Genomic DNA, 22580 nt, shown 5'->3' on the forward strand with positions numbered 1-22580 from the left:
ATTCACATTTTTTAATTTATATTTCTCCCTTGATATTCATTTTTCCTTGGCCCCTACGTAATTGGGAGACTTGGGCTTCCAGAATGCATAATCCCTCACCCAAACAAGAAATTCATTACTTAAATTTGAAACAAAGGGTTTTCCTAGTACATTGGCTTATCTGTTTGTGTCAGCATTTCGGGAGAGGCACACGAATAAGGAAAAAGAAAGCAGACCAAAGAATTTTGAGCATGCTCATCATTCAACAGTTATGTCAGGTACTGGGGCCACTTCTGAAATAGAAGTAGAAATACATTTTAGATAAATGAAATGGACCTCTCCATTTGTCTGCAGCCTGTGATTGTCAGACAGTGTTTGCTATCGACTTACAGAAATTTCCTGACTTCATTTCATGAAACTAAACGATACCCATGACTAAGAAAAATATTCATGCATCTTCAATTTAGTGTTTGAGGCTGCAAGTGAAGCATAAATTCAGAAATGGACAGGGAAGTTTATTCAAAAGCAAAGCAGGTACAACACAATAGAATGCATTCAATAATCAAGTATGTATTATATTTTTTTCAAAGATATAAAAACATCTTGTTTCCTTGGTGGTAGGGACCAGTGTCTGTGCAGTCAGAGTCTAGAGCATCAGGACAAGCCCAAGTACGATACCTAAAAACACCGAGTGACACATTCTATAGTGCGCCTTGTACCCTGCCCAACTCCCCTTAACAACACGGTGAACTTTCCTCTGGCTGCAGTCGGTGTTGGCTGATACTGACCCAGGCTGCCCCCTTCTCTGGAGAACTGCTCTTGGCCAATGAGAGCCACTCTGCCAGGATATTCACCACATCCCACCAAACTTAAAAACTTGCTGCTGATGACTGAAGGAACAAGGGAGGAACTGGATATAAATCATCACCGCTTGCTACAAAAGGGATCAACTGAAATTCTGTTCATGCTGCAGAGCCCCCCTGGGATCAGGCTGATGCTGAACTCCAGGTGAGAGCAGATGCTTGTCTGGTGCCTTTCTGCCCTATGCCTCAGCCCTGACCTGCTGAGAACTTACCCTCAATAAAGTACAAGCTTATGAATCCCTAGGTCAGCCTTCCAGGGAGCCCGACTTAAACTCCAGTTACAAATTATAATTATAAATTCACAGTTATATTCACTGTAAGCCAGTTGTCAACCCTAAGTGGTACCTCAGTCAGTGCTAATGAGTGCAACGAAGTAGCACATTAGTGATTAAGAGACTGTCCTCTGGGGTCCAGCACGCCCAGGTCCAAATCCCAGCTCTGCACATACCAGTTAGGTGATCTTGGCTAAATGACATAAACTCTCCAAGCTTCAATGCCTCCGCTGTAAAATACTGAAAATAACACCTACACCTTGGTGCTACTGAGAAAACAAGAACACGATGATGTATGTGAAGGATTGAGAACAGAGTAAGGGCACAGAACGCTGTCTGCCATCACTGCTGTTGTTGTCAGCATTATCTTATGACAAACGAGGTCATTAAAGTTACATCAAATGAGCTCGATGCCCAGTTTCCAATTATGGGGAAAGTTCTCCTTAAAGAAGGAGGAATCCAGGAGTCATGTAAGCAGTGACAGGAGGAAGAGTAAACAGAAGGACGGCGCACATTAAGATTTTAATGCTGAGGGACTGCGGGGATAATCCTGTCTGCTCTTCTTCCGGACTCTCCTCTCCAAACGCACCACGAAGAAAATTGAGGTCCAAAGAGGTTAAGTGGTTTGTTCAAAGTATCTCTGCTTTGTTATTTACAGAAATAATAGAAGCGTGAATAAATCCGTTTGTGTAGTAGAAAATGAGAATTACTGGGATGGCGGGCGGGGGGGTGGGGGTGCAGGCAGACAACAGGAACAGTTAAGCGCATCCTTAAGTGCCAATCTTGTTTCTCCAGCACCGTCTGGGAGAATGCCTACCATGCTAATGCTAATGCCTACTGATGTCTGAATGCCCAAGTTCTCTGCCTCTTGCAGGGTATGCAGACTAACCTTATTTCCCAGCCTCCCTGCAGGCGGTTGAGACCATGTGACCTAGAGATGGCCCTTGGAATCGGGGCAGAAGGGAGGTGCACCACTTCGTGGCATGGCCCCTGCAGTCTCCTCTGCATGATGCTCCACTCTCTCCATGCTGCCCCGGGGGGCACGGGTTGAGGATGGAGGCACACAGACAGAATGCCTCAGGCTCCAAGATGGCACCACAGAACAGAGACCCCTGCAGCCGCCGTGCTGGACAGCGGCCATGTACAGAAGAAATAAGGCTTCTGCGTGTGTGTTTAGCTGCCTGAGACTGAAGGGCTGTTGTTAACAGCATTAATTCAACTCTACTAATATTCTCTAAAACTAGTAAAATCTTAGTCCTCATCTATATAAAATATACATCAGCAACTATAAATCCTCCAGGAAGTTATGAGAAAAGGAAAGTAAATGTGTTTATTCTGAATAAATAGGTAGATATAGTAGCTCTTAACAGGAAATTTTCATCAAGGGAGCAGAAGTAAGAGCCAAGAATCTGGAGATGAACAGTTACACTGTTGGCTCCCAGCCTACGGGTCACAGTCCAGTGAGGCCATGAAATGATTGCACAGGGAGTCAAGCACACCAAGCAAGCACTGTCTGAAAAAAGCAAAAACCAAAACAAAGAATTACACTGCACCGTACTGTGCTCACCCATCCAACCCAGGAAACAATGGGTAAGAACTCGGAATGTAATAGGTACCGTAACAGGGGACAAGCTTTTTCTTAAAGGGTCAGATAGTAAATACTTTAGGCTTTGTAACCCAGACAGTCTCTGTTACAACTGGTCAACCCAGTGGATGTGGCAGCCATAGGCAATATCCAAAGAGATGGATGTGTCCATGTGCCAATAAGATTTATTTCTGTGACCATGGGCTGGCCATATGCAAATATGTGGGCATGGCTGTGTTCCAATAAAACTGTAACTATGATCGACAAGTCTTAGTTTTCTAAGCCTGAAAGGTTTTAATAAAGATCTCTAAGCTCTTCAATCTCTAAGATCCCTGCCACTCCTACACTATGATTTCAAGAACATATTTAATAAAGGAAGGCAAAAAAGAAATAAAGTTTAGAATCATGATTTTTGAGAACTACACGGGAGACAATCTCTCCTTGTCCAATATAAATATAAAACAAGATTTTAAAAATTAATCAATGTGAATATCTCATTTGAATAGTTGTTCTACATTATTAATTAATATATCATTCTTTAAATTATACAGAAGGATTCCCACAGAGGGTAGTGATATCAAATTGTTATGACCCATTAGAGAGGGTACTGGTATTATAAATTGACTCCATTTATTTTTAAATCTAATTTCATATTAATAAAAAGAAGCAATTTAAACTCAAGAATCCCAGGAGCTTCTTTAGAGATGGCCACTGAGGGTTCATGTGTTTGGTTAAATGTATGAAAACGTCTAAAGAGGAAGATTTCCCAAGCACATCAAAGATCTTCCAGATTCAACTCAGTGATGTTAACATTACAGACTCAAAAAGTGGCTTCTTCAAAACACGTGGAAGCTGAGGCAGTGACCATCTAATTGGTGCAGATACCATTCAGAGCCAGGGAATTCTTTGTCGAGCAGGGAGGGGCCGTCCTGTGCCTTGCAGAAGGTTGAGCAGTGTCCCTGGTCTCTACCCACGAGATGTCAGTAGCAGTTTTCCCCTCCAGTGGTGACAACCAGATGTTCCCAGCAGGTAAGACAGCCTCTAGCTGAGAAACACTGGTCCAGAAATTGACTGGAGTTGAAACTCAATTCCCCAAACCCAAATATACAAGAAACAAAGTTAACATTTACCTTAACCTTCGAGAGAATTCTCTACCAATATTGACCAGGTTTTCGGAGACTGAACAGTTTTCAATTTAGAAACCATAGAGAGGCAGGTGGCAAATTGGAACATAGCTTTCAATTTTTATGCTTATTCCAGCAGTTGTGAGTGAGAAACAGGCTGTGAATTCCTTTCCCTCAGTAACAAAGCAATACAAAAATGGATTTTGTGCTGTTTGCCAAAAGAATGTTAGGCAGACATGGAGGGTAATTGAGCCGCTGTCTCTGTGTTCTTAGAACGGTGCTCAACGCACATCTACCTGGGGCCAACCCACGCACAATCCCAGATGGGCAAATGTGGCCGATTTGTCTTGAAGCCGCTGCATTTTTATATTTTCCAAAAAGCTTTGTCCTTACGAAATAACTGCTGTGATCAAGGCAGGAAGAAAAGTGAGGCTGAAGAGTCGAATTTGTTATTATGACAAGAAGTAGTAGACACGCCTAACGGTAAAACCCCACGTCCTCTGTCACTGAGGCTGAAAATGACTGGTTTTCAAGATGTAACGGCTAAATTCCAGCACCTGGTGAGCCGCGATGAAACTGATCACAGCCTCCGAGTGGGAAGACGCCTTACAGGTGATGTCATGTTAATACTCAATTCTCCAGTCAGGTTTTGTTTCCCTAAATTAAAAGCAATTTTTGGTCTTTCACTGTCATGCGCTAAGGTATGAGCATTTGGAAAACCATCACAGATATTCCAAATAGAGCCATTTTACCTCGAGGCCTATTTATATGTGAATGTTCCTGCGGTGATGCTAAGAGACTTAACCTCAAACAGACAACGTTCCCTCAGGATAACAGTCATCGTGGGCCCCAGCCTCGTCCTTGTTCATATCTTTACTGCTTTAGTGATGTCTCAAATTTATCAGGGAGAAAAAGGGGGGAAGAACTCTGAATCGGGATTCTGTTGATTCCACTTCCAGACTGTGGTCAAGATCAGGCTAATCAGGCAATCTGAGCTTGAGGTTAGTTTTCTCATCCTAAAGCCACTTCATGAAGGTTCATTTTTCTCATTAGTGGATTTCTGGACGGTTCCACAGAGCCCAACACCCAAACTTCCCCCTTCTCCTCTCACTAAACAACACACACTGGGATCGCCAAGCCACCGTGTGGGGACCACCTCGGGGTGAGGAGGAGGAAACGGAGAGTTGCACTAAGGGGTATCCTGCTATGGCTGGAACTGTGCTGGCTTCTCTGCATAAACCAGCACGTTGAATGCGGGGGCAAACAGGTGACTGGTACTGGTCCTGGCAAGAAAGAAATGGGCCAGGTCCGGAATCACCTTTAATGTCCTAGAATCTTCCTATGGAATGAGAGTATGCACACGTTTCCAGATGCCTCTTTCAACAAGCATCCCTCATTGCTCTAGTCTCTGGGTTGCAAGACTTTCCTTCTCTTGAATTTAGGAACAAAATATGACGTTTACCCACAGCCTGCTAAAGGTAAGTTTTAGAAAGTTGCAGAGAAAGCATATTATTCAATATTAAGGGGTTAAAGCTTCCACAGACATTTGTCTGGAGTCTACCACCTGCCAGGTAACCTGATCTAATGAGCAACTCTAATCTAATACTGAGGAGACCAGGAAATAAAACGCCCCTCACAGCACAGACTGAACTTCAATCTGAGACAATAGATGCTCATCAGAAATAAAGGCTGAGGCTATGAATGCATTGGCGGGCCACCAGCCCAAACAGATTCAGGGTGGGTTACAAGAAGGTGACAGTTACAGCGAGACCTGAGGATTGGCAGTCTTCTAGACGGAGAAGACGGGGTAAAAGTGTTCACGAGAGAGAGGACAGGAATAGATGCTGAAGTTGAGGATTAGCCTCTCATCTGGGAAGCTATGCGCAGCTGGGCATTACGGACACCGGGAAGGGCCCCAAGGTGATGGGGAGGAACACAGACAACTCAAGCCACCCCCGGGAGGTGGACCTGCATCAGGCACAGAGGGCTGAGAGCAAACGAAGCCTTGGCTGGGGTGAAGGAGGAGCTGTCCCTGATTCTCAGTCTGATTCTCTCCTTTTGCAACGTGCTTATCCTCCCTGGTCTCAGTTTCCTCACATTCCCATGTTTAAATAATAATTTTCTATCTCTGAAGAAAGAGAAAAGGAGAAAATTATTAGCCTAATGCATCCAAGTTAATCCCTATGGTCCCTGGAGAAAATAATGCTTCTGCAACATAACTGAAGGCAGACACATCTTAAATGCTCCCTCTCCTCCTGGTCTGTAAGTGCACCGTCCAGCTGGGCAGCGGCAGCCCCACTGAGCCCTCAGATGCACACGTGCTCTGTGAGTGGAGGACACACCGCAGTCTAAAGACTTAATACAATTAAAAAATGGATGGAACGTTTCTTAGTGAGTTTTTGCGATGGTTGCATGTTAAAATGATGCCTTCTTGCCTATAATGAGTTAAGTAAAATATATTATTAAAAATAATTTCTCTTGTTTCTTTGTGCTTGTTTCCATGGGACCACCAGATCATCTTCAACTACCCACGTGGCTCACAGGGCATTTTTACTGGACAGTGCCAATTACAACGCTGGTTACCCTTTCTTTATCAGTGTGCCTAGTCTTCTTTGGTACCCTTGGAAGAGTCACTTAAATTAAAATAAAACATTCATAGAAATCAAAAGGACAACTTTACTGGAGACATGTAAGAAAAAACAGTCTGTCCTGAGAAATTCCCAGCTTTCTCTCTCTCCACGCTGAGTGATCAGTAGGCTCCTGCGCCCTGTACACAACCAAGAAATGTGGGAGGAGTAGTGCTGTGTGTACCGAGGGCACCAGCATGTCTGACATCTGCTGTTAGGGCTGGTTGTCTCCCTGCTCGGCCCCACGCCAGCCCACTGTTCTCCCTCTTAACAGGCAGTGATGGGATTCCATACCTCAGCAAGAACACTTCAATTCCGTCAATAACCTCAATCTGATTTCCACTAAAAGGTTGTCATGAGAATGAGAAGCAACAATGGGAAAACTACAGTGAGTTTCCTTGCCCCTAAAATAACATCATACACACAATAACACAAATGCATCTCCCGATTTTTTATGTCTACTTATCTTGAAATAAAATCAAGAGAAGTTGCAAGGAAAGTGCAATGGACTCTCTTAAACATTTCACCTAGATTCCTAGACTATTTCCCATTAACATTTTTATCACATTTGCTTTATAATTCTTTCTCTTTGTGTGTATGCATGTGTGTATGCATGTAGGTATATGTGTGTATATATATATATATATATATATACACACATATAAATACATACACATATAGTAGTTTTAAAAATCATTTCAGAATAAGTTTCAGAAACAATACCCTTCACTCCTATTATCTCAGAAGGTTTATCGGAAGAACAATGACATTCTCCTTCATAAGCACATTACATTTATCAAAATCAGGACATTAATATTAACACATTTCTTCTACCTTCTCTACAGATATCAAAATTCTGCCAGTTGTCCTTTGTAACACGAAAAAAAGTTTTCTGTTCTAAGATGCAATTTGGATCGAGTGTTTCATGTAATCAACTAGTCTGTTTTTCTCCTTTATGATGGGACAGGTCTTCTTTCTTTTTACACCTTTCATGACTCAGTAATTTTTGGAGACTAGAGGTCGGTGTTTTGTAGGATGTCCCTCAGTTTGGGTTTGTGTGATGGTTCCTCATGATGAAGTTGGTTATAATTTTTTGGCTGTAATATGATGAAAATCTTGCTGCAGCCTTGTCAGTGCATCTGATCAGGAAGTTTATACCAGCTCTTTGCCCCATTACTAATGAAACTACTTTTAACTAGTCAGTTAGCATAGTTCTGGCCAAGTTTCTTCATCATCAAGTCACAAGTTTTCCTGTTGTAATTAATATGTATCTTATAGGTAAATACTTTGAGACTCTATATAAATACCTTCATCATCATCAAACTCTCACCCAGAAATTTAGCATCGATTTTTTTTTTTTGCCTGGATCAGTTTTCAGTATGATGGTTGCCAAACTAGAATTTTCAAATTAAATCATCCTTCAATATTTATCAGTTGGCATTTTAGAGTAAAGGAGACTAGTCCCTTTTGTCTCACTTGTTTATTCATTCATTTACTTTTAAGTCAGTATATACTCATGGATTTTGAGTTTACTCAGTGTGTTATAATCCGACACTATCATTATTATTTTAAAAATCGAAGTGTCCCAGATTTCTTCAGTGAGCTCACTTCAAGCTGGCTTTTGTCCTTCCGACCTGCTCTTATTATTCTTGGAATAGTTCCTCAGTTTCTGAAAAAAACAAATCTTCCAAGCTTATCTGGGACTTTTGCTACGCAGGTGCTGGAATCAGCTACTTCTCCAAGAAGGCTTGGTCCCTTTTAGTGGCGATTTAAATTTAGAAACCAAGTACTTGGTTTTAAGTGTGCTCATGGCCATTGGAATGACAATGCTTCTAGACCCTCTCAGCCAAGAGAGCTAGGAAACCAGGAAATCAATGAATATGTATATGTAAACACACATTTGTGCATGCACGCGTGCACACACACGCGCACACACACACCTATACATTTCCCTTTTTTAGCACACAGAATATATCAAATAATATATTATACCATGAGAATCAAAATGAGCATAATCCCATCTATTGAATGATCTATGTATTTTGTAAAAGATAATTTTAAAATCAGAGCTTTAAAATGGTATTTTGGTTAAACTGTTGGTCATTCTGATTTCTTATGAATGCAATCAAAATTTTACCAATGATCAACTCATATAAAACCTCAGTTATATACTGCATTGCAGTGGAAGGACAATTAATTGCCCAGCGTGATGAAATAATTACGATAAAAAGCGATTATTTATTGTGATCACTTTTAAAAAACAAAAGCAGTTAATACTTGCTGCAAAATCACTACGCCTTATCTTTTGTGCATGCCCTACTTTATTTAATTCCAGCAACAACAGTGTGGGGTTGGTAGTGTTTTGTGGCCGTTTCACAGATGAGGAAACCTGCAATTGCTGGAAGTCGTGGAGCTACATAACAAGTCCAGATCTATTGGTTTCCAAAGTGCTTTATCAGTATATTAGCTTTCCTGGAAGACTGGCTTACTTTAACACGCCAGTAAACAAAACTCAGATCTAATATGAAACCCTAGCTCTAAAGTTGTCTGAATGTTCATGATACCAGCATCACAAAGAGAAGGAAATAATATAAACTTCTCTCCAGTCACTTCTTAGAACTCTAGCACATGAGGGTGATTAAAGAACTTTTTCCAAACTACACACAGCTGAAGGATCCTGGCATACGCCATGGGGAGTTTCAGAGTTTTGGGAAGAAGGCCATGATCCTCTGCTTCTCCAAGGAGACTCTGGCTATCAGATCCTTCTGAAAGACTGAAAGGGTAAAGTGGGCCTTTGTGGTTCAGATCTGCCACTAAAACAAACACTCTATCCAGGTACAAGGATCTCAGGCTCCTCCTCCAAACCCCTCAAAACAGAAGTAGGTAAAATGCATTTTTATCTATCCTCACTAATTTTTTGTTGTATGTGGTTTTTAATCCATATAGTCACACTTATTTAATTATAAATAATAAAGAAGAAACAAAGATGTTTTTCTAAGGGGCTTGATTTTTACAAGCATATGACAGCTAGATGCATTAAACAATATAATCAATGATTATTCTAACTAGGGGGAAAAGGCCACTCCCTGACATGGAGGAAACGTCTTTTGAATTATCCATCATTTGATGAAGAGTAAATCAGGATGGTACCCCAAAAAAGGAAGAGAGGCCACACAGTAGGAAGAGAGCTAATTGGGAATTAAAGCAGATGAGGCCTCATATCAAATAGGGCAGCCAAGCATCCTGTGGCCTGATCCGCTGAGGAAAGGAACCCCCGCCCTGACCTGATTTATACCTTCACATACATCTGTCTTCATCCCCTGAAACAGAGAGCTAATTGGAACGGAAAATGAAAGCTTGAGAAAAATAAATTGCACCTACCTGGATCAGAGACAGATCCTCAAGCTGTAACCTGAAGAGGTAGTTTCTACAAAATACAAAAAGAGAGCAGTTTCATTTTTAATAGAGCCAAAAAACCACAGTTTATAAAAATTATGAGAACAAGGGAAAAAAACAAACTTAATGATTTTTGGCTTTCAAAGCATTCTCCTGCTAAGAATGTGTGTAACACAGTTTTGCTTGGAACTCAGAGTTCAAAGAGGCATTCAGTACATTAACAGAAACACACATTTGAGATTGGCAGGAAAACTACGGAATAAGGGGGTGACAGGTGACTAAGAGAAATCTAAATTATTAATCGGCTCTCAATCTATATGGAATGGACAAAAGGACATGGATATTTGGTTCTGAAATTGAGTTTAGGTTAAGCAAGATGATATAAAACCATTCTTCATGAATTCTTCATTTTTACCCATCAACCTATATTCACCATATTTTATAATTGAAACACCTCCAGGTCTTGAATTCAGCAATGGTCTAAATATGACAGTGATCTACCTTGCTAGATGGATTCAGTGTGTAATAAGTTTTGAAGTACGAACTTGTTGGTCTACCATCAAGGATTTCAAAGATTCAGCTCTGGCTGCCCAAGCGTGAAACAGGAAATCAGAGAAAAGGAAATGATCAGTTTTCAACAATGAAGGCGAAGAACAGTAGACACACAACAGAGACCAGCAGAGCACGGGGTAAAAACGGGCACGGGGTAGGTATCGGTCACATGGTCACCTGAGACTTTGCTGTTGCAGCTTTTAGAAACAATGAATTGGCCTCCAATTTAACTCATGAACGAAGGCCTCCTTAGCTTCCTGCAGAGGAGAAGTTGGTGTGGCAGGAGCAGCGCTCCAGGGATAGATGGAGGAGAGTCAGCCTCGGTGTGACAAGGATGGCAGGGAGAAATGGGCATCAAGTGGAAAGTGGACACTAAGACTGCGTGAGTGTGGCGAGGGGTCCCCAAAAAGCTGAAGGTAACGTGGTAAGGGGCTGGTCCACTAGTCATCGCGACGGCACTGAGAGAATAACATTCTCCCAACACCGGCAAGAAACAAGATGAAATGACTTCCACTCTCTGGGGAGGTGGGTAGACATTGGAAGTGAACACGCTATCCCAGCAGAAGGGACAAGTGACAGCCAGGTCAGGCCAAGGGCAGCACCCTGAGAGAACCAGGAAACGTCTCTGTGGTGCAGATAGAGACGGGGAGAGCAAGACCACTGGGAGGACTCCAGCCGGGACAGGCTGCTCTCCAGTAGCACGTGTGCGCACTGTCCTGTCGGAGGGAGGAAAGGGACCCAGACCATGTTCAGAGTGGTCTCATGAGTCCCAGGCATCGCCCGCTGGGCACTTAGGTTTCTCACAATTTGTGCCCAACTACGGCAACACTGCATCCTGTACTCTGAAAAACACCTCCTCCAACACTATAATGGCCTGTTCACCCTCTTCCTCCACCTCCAGTTTAACCTCTGAAACAACACCAGAAGCAGTGCTCCACACAGGGTGCCTCCAACACAAAACCACAGGGGGAAGCTTCCCCTCTCTTCTATCACAGACGAACCATAGCCCTCTCCCCTGAACTGATGAAGGATGCACTTGGGGGGTGGGATGTGGCAGCAGAATATTTCTATTTAGTCCCGCACCACGCAGAAGCAAAGTTTCCAATGGGTGCATCTTCCCGAAGGGGGAGGAATGCAAACTCAGCGCACTTACGGAAAAGTGTTGTCAAGCCGCCAAGGTAGGCACCCCTGGAGGCTGGCCAGCCTTTGGAGGGTGGCCAAGCTTTCATCTACGTGAAACAAATGCCAAGAACTCCTCTAAGAGAAGTTGGGAATCTGTACACACAGAGATGAATCTTCCATATGAGGGGCTTGCAAGTGACACCGGGTGCCATCACTGGCCATCGCACACTCATTGCCTCCATCCATGAGCATCAGGGCTCCCTACTCTCATGCTGGTTTCATCACCGGCTTCCTGGTTGCAGGAAGCTGCCAGCAGTCACCGCTCCTCCTTTACTTCACTATGGGAGGCAGCGTTGCCCAGGAGTTAAGAATATTTGTGCAAAGCCCAAAGATCCATCACAAGACAACTTCTGGAAGGAAGCTAGGCACCCTATGCTTCTATCTTTTCACCTGCAAAACGGAGCTGATAGTCATTTTACACCCTAGGGTTGTGGTGAGGTTTAAATCAAAGGAAAACACTTCGAATGGCATCTGACCCATTGTCAGTGCTCAATAGTAGTCACATTTAGGGAGATAATGGAAAATATTAAAATTTCCAGATGGGATGGAATTCTCAGCATATCTTCCATTGCACACAGAAGGGAAGCACATTTCTGGCCTCCAGCAATGGCAGGTTACAGGCACAAGAATGCTTATTTATTTGTGTTCAGGTGTTGGGGGCATTTATCAGTAGGGATGGTGGTGGCACTATGGGATTTTTGGAAAGAAGACAACACTGTTATCTTATCATAGTTCTGGGACCAGGTCATCACACTCTTTCAAACCCACTGGCTCTTTTAAGAAAGACTATTCTCTGATTATAGCGATATTGAGCATTTTTTCATGTGCCTATTGGCCATTTGTATGTCTTCACTGGAAAATTCTTTGTTTAGGTTTTCTGTCCACTTTTGGATTGGGTTGTTTGGTTTTTTTGTTATTAAGTTGTATGAACTGTTTGTATATTCTGGAAATTAAGCTTTTGTTAATGTATTCTGGAAATTAAGTTTTTGTCAGTCGCCATCACTTGCCAATACATTCTTCCATTTCATAGGTTGTCTTTTTGCTTTGTTTATGGTTTCCTTTGCTGTGCAAAAGCTTGTAAGTTTAATTAGTTCCTGTTTGTTCACTTTTGCTTTTATTTCTATTGCCTGGGTAAGCATGCTGCACACCAGAAATTGACAAAAAGTTGTCATCTGACTATACTTCAACTAAAAAAAAAACTCTGAAATTTAAAAAAGATTTTTTCTGTAAATATTCATAGTGAAAGAACCCATTCATACTGTGATCACTGAATTACTTGAGAGATTTGATGATACTGCAAGGCCATCTTTCTCTCCTTTTCTTCTCTCCCGCATCCCTGCCCCACGCACATACACGCATGCATGCCCACACTACAGTATCTGCCTCTGGGAACATTCTAGAAAGGCAGATCTAATACCTTAAGGAAGAGCTGGAAGTGCATTCATGCCACTGAGGAAAGAGGGTGGTAGTGTCCATGGTGTTCTGTGGTGCGACGGCCAGGACAGCTAGAGAGAGAAGTGCCAAGTCTTCTCTCTGCTTGTGGAGAGGGTTGCAGGAGGTGTGGAGAGCATCCTCTCAAACCCCTAGGTCCAATTTTCTGGTGTTTTCCAGCGGGGAAGTGCTATCATCGGCATGTTCGTGTCCCCCGAAAAGTCCTATGTTGAAATCCTAAACCCCAAAGGTGATGGTATCAGGAGGTGGGGCCTTTGGCAGGTGATCTGGTCATGAGGGTGGAGCCCTCATGAATGGGATCAGTGCCCTTATAGAAGAGGCTTCATACTTCCACCTTGTGAGTTCACAGCAAGAAGCAGCCCATCTCAGCCTAGAAGAGGACTCTCACTAGAACCCAACCAGGCTGGCACCCTGATCTTGGACTTACACCCCCTAGAACTGTGAGAAGCAAATTCCTGGTGTTTATAAGCTGCCCAGTCTGTGGCATTTTGTCACAGCCATCCAAATGGACTAAGACAGGAAGACATTGATTTACGATGACAAACATGCCACACTGTCAGTCTACATCTCCCCAGCCAAATCTAACTTTGCTGACCACTTCTGCCTCTCCATTCCCTGTAAAGGCACCTCTCTTTTCCCCCAGTCATTACCAGTGGATTTCAACCTTTTACTCTTCCTTCCCCAGACACCTGAGAACTCTGGTGCCCTCACATCCAACTCATCAGGAATCAATCATGATGGCAGAGGTATTCAACAGGTGAACAGAAGGGGCAGAGAGGAGCGGCGTGCTAACCAGGAAAAATAACCCAGTAATTATGAGATACCACCACCACCATCACTATGCCCAATACCTTAATGAAGATAAAGCACCCAAGATTTGAACTTTTCCTTTGGTATTTTCTAGGTTATGAGATGCACGTGGGTGATTTTTAACCTATCCTCAATTGCTTTTGACCTAAAAAAAAAAAAATAGAATCCAAGAATTCTGGTGCTAGGCTGTATATTACAGAGTATATACCTCTCAATTTTTAGATGAGGAAATTTCTGCAAATTAACAGGTGCAGTGTGATTTATCCAAGATTATTAGGATTCAGAGAAAGTCCTATGATTAGAAACAAGACCCCTCAGTTTGGTGTCCTTTATCCCATTGTGCCAAAGGGCCTCACCAATCAGTTATCCAATGTCCCCTTCCTAACTTAACTGACACCACACACACACACACACACACACACACACACACACACACAGAGGAATCATTCTTACAGTACAATTATTTCACGTCGCCATGTTCATTCACAGGTACCTTTACAAATCATTTTGAGGCAATTCAAATCTTAGCAGAACTAATGACAAGCTTTTGGCTGCAGGTAAGTGATTCTCACCTTTGGGGCTGTGATCTGACTGTGACATATGTCTCCCCATCAAGAGAACATGTTAATCCTACAGGTCTGGCTAATTCCTGGTGCCTCCTTTCTCCCTCTTTATTTCACACGAATTCTTCCTAAAACTGCCTACCCATACTTATTTTAAGAGTGCCCAAGTTTCTTCATTTATGAAATGAAAGAGCTAAACTATACAATCTGTCAGTATGTTTGACACAAATTCCTAAAAGACTGTGACCCTTTTTAGAGACATGAAATGAGCAACAGAGTTGGATAAACACACGGCCATCTTATGAAATAATTGTTATCATGATATATTTCAATAAATTTCTGACTAATACTTTTCAAGTGTTTTTAATTTTTGCAACTGAGTACCATATTTCAATAATCTTAAATGAAATCTCAGCATACAAAAGATGTAAGAAAAATGCATTCAATAATTATACTTACATGTAATATTTGTTAATCATTAAGTCAGTAGATTAAGATGATTTGAAAGTTTTGAAACTTGCCTTATTGGAACCATGTATAATCTTGCATAGCCTCCATGTCTATTTAAGGTCTAGTTTTCTGTTGGTTCATTGGTTACATTTTTGTTGCTGTTTTTTTCATTTGTTTGATTTTGGAGACAAAGCGTTGGTAAATTCTTTCGAATATTTGTTTAATACATGACCATGTTGACACAAACCCCAAGTGGGCAATTCAATGCCTTGCTGGACTTTTCTATATTAGAAATATTTAATATTACACATTCCAGTATTCACTTTCTCTCTCACGATTTTCAACAATTTAAAAAATTGTAAAAAAATGAAATACAAATGAAAAATGTGTGTAATTCCCTAATCACATGTCTGGAACCTACGAATCTAACAAAACACAGTGTAGCTTCTACTATTCTCAAAATCTTTTCATCAAACTATTTGGTTTCAAATACAACTCCAAGTATATTTTTGCTTTTGGGAAAATTCCAATCCAGCTAGCAACACGAGGGACCAGAAATCTCCCAAGACAGCTTGATTCATCACAGTTTAGGTCAATGACCTATGAAGTTAAAGGTTACAAAAAGAAAGAAAATCTTCTAAAGGGAATAAAAAAAATGGATATTCCCAGATGTTGGGTCCCTCACACACTAAAGTAAGATCTATGGTCCCCGGCAAGTGGCTGTTCTCCAGGGCATTACAGAAGAGGCAACCGCTTTATCTTGTAATTGTGAGCACACAGAGGAGAGAAAACAATGTACGCGAGGTTCACAAGAAAGGCTACCAACGTTTCCAACAAGAAGGAGTGATGCTTCTGGCTCCCAGCCAAGAGGGAATGCTAACCAAATGTTTCATATAGGGTCAGTTTCTCTAGTAGGGCGATGCTCTGAGCAACTCAAAGCATTTAAGTGGTCTCATTAATCTTCGTAACACCCCTAGATGTAAATAGCTGGTAATAAGGAATATTGCCATTCTTCGGGGAGAGAGGCAGTGGGACAGGAGGTTAAGAGAAGGGCTTCTTGAGTGTATTAGTTGTGTGTCTCAGGGGAGTTGGTCTATACTGCCACTTTCCCCTTTCATTACAGGAGTACAAAGCAAGAGTTTAACCGCGCTGCAAAGGTTCAATTTTATGGCCACAGTCAATGAAAGTATGGGATTTTCTTCCCCTGGTATGGACCTACTCTCTTTCAAATGCCTTGGAATAAAATTTGACATTGCACATGCAAAATGTAGTAACCATGTTACTTTAAGGAGTAATATATGAGGAAGACACAGATCCAATAAACTGAATAATTCAAATCACAAAGCCATTAAATCTGGCAGACACAAACTGACAGTTCTGAAGACCATTTATCCTTTCCCCACTAGACATCTGCGCGTGTCTTCTCCCTCTTCACCAGAGTGTATTTCTCTTTGACTAGAAACTCGAATAACTCCGTCTTGCACCCCATCACCTCCCCCAGTGGCCTATTAGCCACAAATCACTAAGCACAACAATATATTCTCTGAGGGAGCCACGAGGGCCTTAATAGACAAAGTTCATTCGCGTCTTCATGCAAAGTAATAAAATTCAGCCAGCATTAAAGAAAAGGCCGCGCCATCATGAGCATATTAAGTAAATGACTCATTTTATCCAGAGACACTATAAAACTTAACTCTGACCTCCATTAATTATGAAAGACACAGGTGTTTTAAAATGACATTCTCTTAGAATAACTCAATTGGTCTCTGATGACTCTAGCTATAAAATCAAAGAAAAAGATTCCAAGTTCTTACTGAACACGGACGTTAGAGGCTTGCTTATAACCGAGGAGCAGAAGATTGAACAATTCAGAAAGACAGGCTTGCACTTTGAACAGAGAAAACGGAGACAAGAAAATCAAGTAAACCTAGGGAAAACGTTTTAGACAGCGGTGACAGAAACTTACATTTTTGCTGTATAATAAAAGTTTAGATCACCACTGCTCATGAAGCAATCTGAATACAAAACCTACTGCACATAAGCCGTCACCACTTGGGCACATCTGAGAGTAAAGCCAGCCCCACCTGCACCCGCGCCAGCCATCCGCTCCGTGGTCTCTACTTGCTGCGCAAGTCTGTCCTAACTGTCGTCAGTATCCCACTGGCACAGAGCCCGACACTGCGACTTCCTACAGGACACCCGAAGCTTCAATTGCATTGACGACTTAAAGATTAAAATACAAATTTGTGACTTTGAGGCAAAGGAAAATTAATAACTATATCCTTTACAACACAAAATGGTTTTCTAAAAATTATTTTAATTATTTACATGTAAATATTTAATGCCTCAGTCATCTCAATAACTTTTTAAAGATTTAATTTCGTCACATAACCAATTCAGGTAGTTCACCAACCTCTCCGTAATTGCTATTCCTAAGACATTCATTATGCTGATTGATTCCAAACAAAATCTAGGAACCTTTGTTTTTTCTATTATTATAATCATTCCAAAAAATCTATTTATTGTATTTTTTCCATAAGTTTTTTGGGAGTTTAATTAAGGTTTAGTATTACCAAGCTTTTTTAAATATAGCACTATATTTAAATATCTAGATCACATTTAGATCACGTTTTGAATGTTTTCTTTGCTAATATATTTTTAAATTTGGTGACAAATGCAGAATATGGTCATATTATGAGTTACCTCCTCAGAATTTTTCCAACCCTCCTCAACAATAATAAATATCTGTACTTTGGGCTAGAAAACATTTAAAATAATTCTGATTTTATTACTGTTGTTATTACCATGTATGTCCAGTACACATTCTCCCCACATCGTACTGGCTTATTTCATCATCCATCCCAAAGAAATAAGTTTCAAAGAACACATCAAAATCAAAATTGAACCATTTTTATAGCACTTTTGTAACTTTAAATACCACAATTAAAAGGCACAGAAGTAGATAAATAACCTCTTACTATTTCTCAAGTAGGACAAAATAACAGAAATGGATTTTTAGTGGGATGCAATGGTTAAGACCAATGTTGTTAGTAAATTTCAGAGATTTGAAATCAGGAAAACCTTTTCCCATAAGCATATTTAGGGACAAAGTTATTAATCAATACTGTCAATAATCACACTGATAATTAATTTTCATTATGTTCTAAATATTATATGCAAATCTCTAAGTGCTTTGAGGATTACAGATAATGACTTACTGCTCTCAATTTAACTCATGACTTCTGCTTTTCCTGGTCCGTTGGGTATTTGATTTGTTATTTTCCATTTTTTAGTTAATAGAGATCATTTTTCATTTGAAAAAATACCAGTTGAATTACTTTATGATTCTGTTAACCTATGCTTTCCTAGGAATATTCACCCTTCAGATTATCTCCATATACAGTGATCGTTCTGGGCTGTCTTCAGAGTTAGCAAAATCTGAGGTTATGTTTCATGTATCTTCAAGTAATCAAGATTTACCGCTCATTTCCCAAATGCTCAGTCCCAGATGATGGCATCACAACAAGACAGACTTCAAATCTTGCTCCCAAATCTCATCTTTGACCCCTGCCCTCAACCAGCAGTTGTGATTCTCCATCAGTCACTGTCAAACCCAGATCTGAAACGTCTCAAATCTGATTTATCTCCATTTCCACCATCACTGCCTGACTTTAAGTTGTCTCTACCTGATCCACAGCCCCCAGCTGGCATCCCTACCCCCAAACTCTCTGGACTCCAGCACATTCTGCACACTGTATGGTCGAAGTACCTTCCTAAAGCAAATCTGAGCATGGAAATATGTGGCCTTAGAAATCTCCTGAGCACCTAATGTCTTTAGCAGAGATTCTCAAATTGGCCAGGCCAGTGGATGACCAGAGGCTTGATTAAACCAAAGATTCCAACATTACTTTCAGAAAGTCTAATTCAAACGATCTGAGGAAAGGCAGGCCCTTGGCATTTCTTGAAAGGTTTCTCAGACCATGCTCATGACTGCTGGAATTGGCAACACTGGTCTAGAGGATTAAACCCAAGCTCTTCTTTAGGTAACTAAAGCTTCAGCCTCACCTACAATTACCCCTCCTCTCAGTCACTAACAGGTGCAGTCAAGATGAGCTCTTTGCCACCTCACCAGGATCTCTAGCCTCCCTGTTTTCTGGTCTTTCTGCCAGTAAGACTCTCCCACCTGCCAGACTCCCGATGCCTCTCCAAGGCCCGGCTAAAAGAGCAACTTCTTAGCGTGTCCTTTTCATCCACAAGGTCCATCACCTTTCTCTACTCTTGGTGTTTCCTGGGCCCTTTATTTAGGCCTCCCTGGAGAACTTAATTGCTTCTGTCCCTCACACCCAGGCGGCCAGGAGTCAGGAAACTTTTTCATGGTCTAAATAATAATACTTCACCTTTGTGGTCTCTGTTGGAACCACTCATCTCTGCAGTTAAACCAGGAAAGCAGCCATAGGGAATATGCAAATGAACAAGTGTGGCTGTGTTCCAATAAAACTTTATTTACAAAATCAGGAGGCCAACCTTTGCACTAGGCTGTAAAGTCTTTATCAGGTAGAGACTCTGCTGCATCTTCACTTCCCCTAGCCTAAGCTACTTCCTGGCATGAGATAGGTTCGATCAATCTTTGAGGAAAGAGTCGTGAAAGAGTAACTACATGAACTAACGAATTCTGATGGACCCTCTGTGGGTCTGGCTGGGAAAAAGTTCTCTGCACTCAGAACCTGCAGCGCACACACTCAAAGTAAAGAGGCTGGTTAATTTTGATCACACTCCGTTGTTGACTCACTGATGGAATATGGGGAAAGGGCAAGCTATACGTGTATTTATAACTAAGTAAGTATTCTTGCAGACTTGTCTTCTCCCCACCTCCAGCAGAGACACAAATGCAGAGATTACTTTGCTTTTTGTAACAGCAAAAGGAACACAATGGTTGGAAGTCTTAAAGCTCACACTCTGGGACCGCCTTCCGGCCCACTGGATCAGCGCAGCTGGAAGGAGGGGCAGAGGCAGCTTAATGCTAATGAACACCCTCCCCCCCAAGTGCCACCATGATACTTAGGTGCACTGACTGATGTGTGCTAAATATTCTACAAAAGGTAACAAAGCAGGAAGACAAAGAATGGCTATTTTTTTAAAAACACAGATTAGGATAATTAATCAAACAGGCCTATTGGAAGAAAGGCAGAAAAAGAAGAAGATAAACAAAGAGACTCTTAAGAAGAAAACATACCTATAAATCAAGAGCCAACAGGGAGAAGGAAATAGGTAAACCAAAAAGTACAGGTTTAAAAAGGTTCCAGGTAGCCTGGGGTAAAAACGAAGAGCAGGAATGAGAGCACCATCCTTCCTTCCATCACCAGCTGCTTTTCCCAAGTCATAATTAATATAAATACAATGCCAGCACCACCATTACCCGGATTTCTCTTCACGATGGGGGTTTACTGCTTTTTGGATTCACTCCTAATTGCTGATTTCGTTCCACTCAGCATGAGTTACCTTTAATTGTACAAACTTGACTAAACTGTGTCCTTTGGAAAATGGAAAGAAGTTGTGGCTACTAGAAGCAGAATTACTGATCTCATAGAAATCTCCAGTTTTCCTTTTAATTATAGACTGCTTCCAACAGATTAGTTCTAAGGTAAAACCTTAAAATAAAAACAGGAATTATAACCACCAAAAAAAAAGAAAGAATTATATCGGTTAATTTTAGAAGGTGATATTCATATGAACCAATGGCAAAATCACTTTGAAAGGAGGGACTTACACTAATTAAATAGAAGCCTGCCCATTCATTCAGTGTGATCTCATGGGAATATATGTTGGAATTATTAAAGCAAATTCAGTCCCAGCATAACCAAAAGCAAGGTAATTTTTTCCTTTTTATCTTTATTTTTGTAGATACAAACCATGGGCAAAACAATAGTTTAAAATAACACCCTAAAATTTTTCAAGACCAGTTTGCTGTGACTGCTGCAAAGACCGAGCTCTGCCTTGAAAGCGCTCGGTTTTAGTTTCTTTTTTTAGCAGTAAACATGCTGATTAGAAATCTATACTATTTGTCATACAGACAGAGATACAGGAGTAGCTTCCAACATACAGAAATGGCCCATTGACTGTAAGGGCATGGTCCATACAAGGCACACGGCTCTGGGCTGGTACTCACATCGGGTCAGGCATCCAGGCAGCCCACGCAGCCCCATTACACTCTCAATTGGTATCTTCACAGAGTTCCCCTTTAGGGGTGTAATTTTAATAGCGCTAAAATTTGAAATTTCCAAAGGCATACATAAATCCTATACTTTTCATCAATTATGATTTTTATCTGACCCAATTATTGGGTCTTTGAGCTTCAGTGCCATCACTTGAGTCATCAGCAGATGGGTGGACCTCCTGGACTGTGTGAGAGCTTACAGGTGAGTGTACTTACTACAGTATCACAGGTGGCAAGACTATGCTCTTCAATTATATGTTTATATGACACCGAAGCTTGTTAGAGAGGAGTAAGATGATCAGAAATCGAGTTACAGGAAGAAGAGAAATGAAAGCCCAAGAGATAAGCAGAAAAGCTGAAAGGAACTCACATTCTGTTTGATGAGAAGCTCTTTTTTTCATGACTATTGTATGGATTTATGCTTCACAAAAATATGGCTAATGGGTAAACGCCCTGATTATTGTCAGACGTCACTCTGTGTGTGGACCAAGTTAGTTGCCATTTGGAATAACATTTGGATTCAGCACTGAGTCACCTGTCATCCATACAACAATAATCCTGATACACTGAAGACAAACAGATTCATTTGGAGGATAGAATGCCGTCATGCTTATATCTGTTGTTACAGTCCTAGGCACAGAAACACTTACACCTGTATCTACTTTGTGAACTATTATTATCATTACATTTATAGTTATCTACGCAAAATCCTCTAGACCTCAATATATTCTTTCATTTGGAATTTATAAAACTTTATAGCAGGGTTTTTTTAACCAAAGAAGTATACAAATCATCCATAAAATATTATCCCCAAAGTATAAACAAATAGAAATCAAATACTGCAGGGAAATAACTGAAAAGGTTAACTGTGATTATTTCTGAAATTGTGTTTTTTCTTTAAGCTTTACAGTGTTTTCTCCATTTCCTGAGATGAAAATGCCTGGGTCTCATCATTGAAAACACAAACATTATTGATTTTTAAAGAGATGTGGGTAAAACACAAGATGAATATCAACGCTTTTAAGATAATATGAAAGATAATGTGCACCTTGGAAATGGTAAATTTAAGTAATTACCAGAACTTTCATGAATTCAGATGCAACTACCTTCTGGTACTACATAACCACAAAGCACCTAAGTGTTTTGTTTTTTGGTTTTTGGTTTTTGTTTTTCCCCAGCAGGAGAGCTTTTTGCAAAAGCACAAAGAATTTTAAGTGAATTCAATTTCAGGACCATCAAGTATTACTGGTAGAAAGCGCAACCGCCCAATAAACGCCTTTGCCTAATGCTAACCGTGAAGTAACAAGAAGACTACCATTGTATTTTTCCACTGCTCATATATTTAAACCATTACAGATTTCTGAAATAAACACCTGCTATCTAAACTTCTTCTGCTAGGTTAAGCCCTCCCAAACAGGAATCTGAGGGCTGAGTTATTTTTAAAGTTTTGTAACTGGCTCACACTCCCTCTCAAACTTTCTGAGCCCAACCCCACCAAGCATCTTAGGTAA

At 41.0% G+C, this 22580-nt stretch overlaps 1 protein-coding gene across 4 annotated transcripts in view; it reads right to left on the bottom strand.

Moving 5' to 3' along the window:
* Positions 1-22580, bottom strand: part of SEMA5A (semaphorin 5A) — a 444386-nt gene that overhangs the window by 224569 nt on the left and 197237 nt on the right. For all 4 annotated transcript variants that reach the window (XM_064479456.1, XM_031443174.2, XM_064479438.1 and 1 more), the window contains one exon: positions 9832-9877. In XM_064479456.1, the coding sequence (XP_064335526.1) occupies positions 9832-9877 (46 nt within the window). The remainder of the gene's footprint in view (positions 1-9831; positions 9878-22580) is intronic.

Source organism: Camelus dromedarius, chromosome 3, assembly GCF_036321535.1.
Source record: "Camelus dromedarius isolate mCamDro1 chromosome 3, mCamDro1.pat, whole genome shotgun sequence".
NCBI classification, from domain to species: domain Eukaryota; kingdom Metazoa; phylum Chordata; class Mammalia; order Artiodactyla; family Camelidae; genus Camelus; species Camelus dromedarius.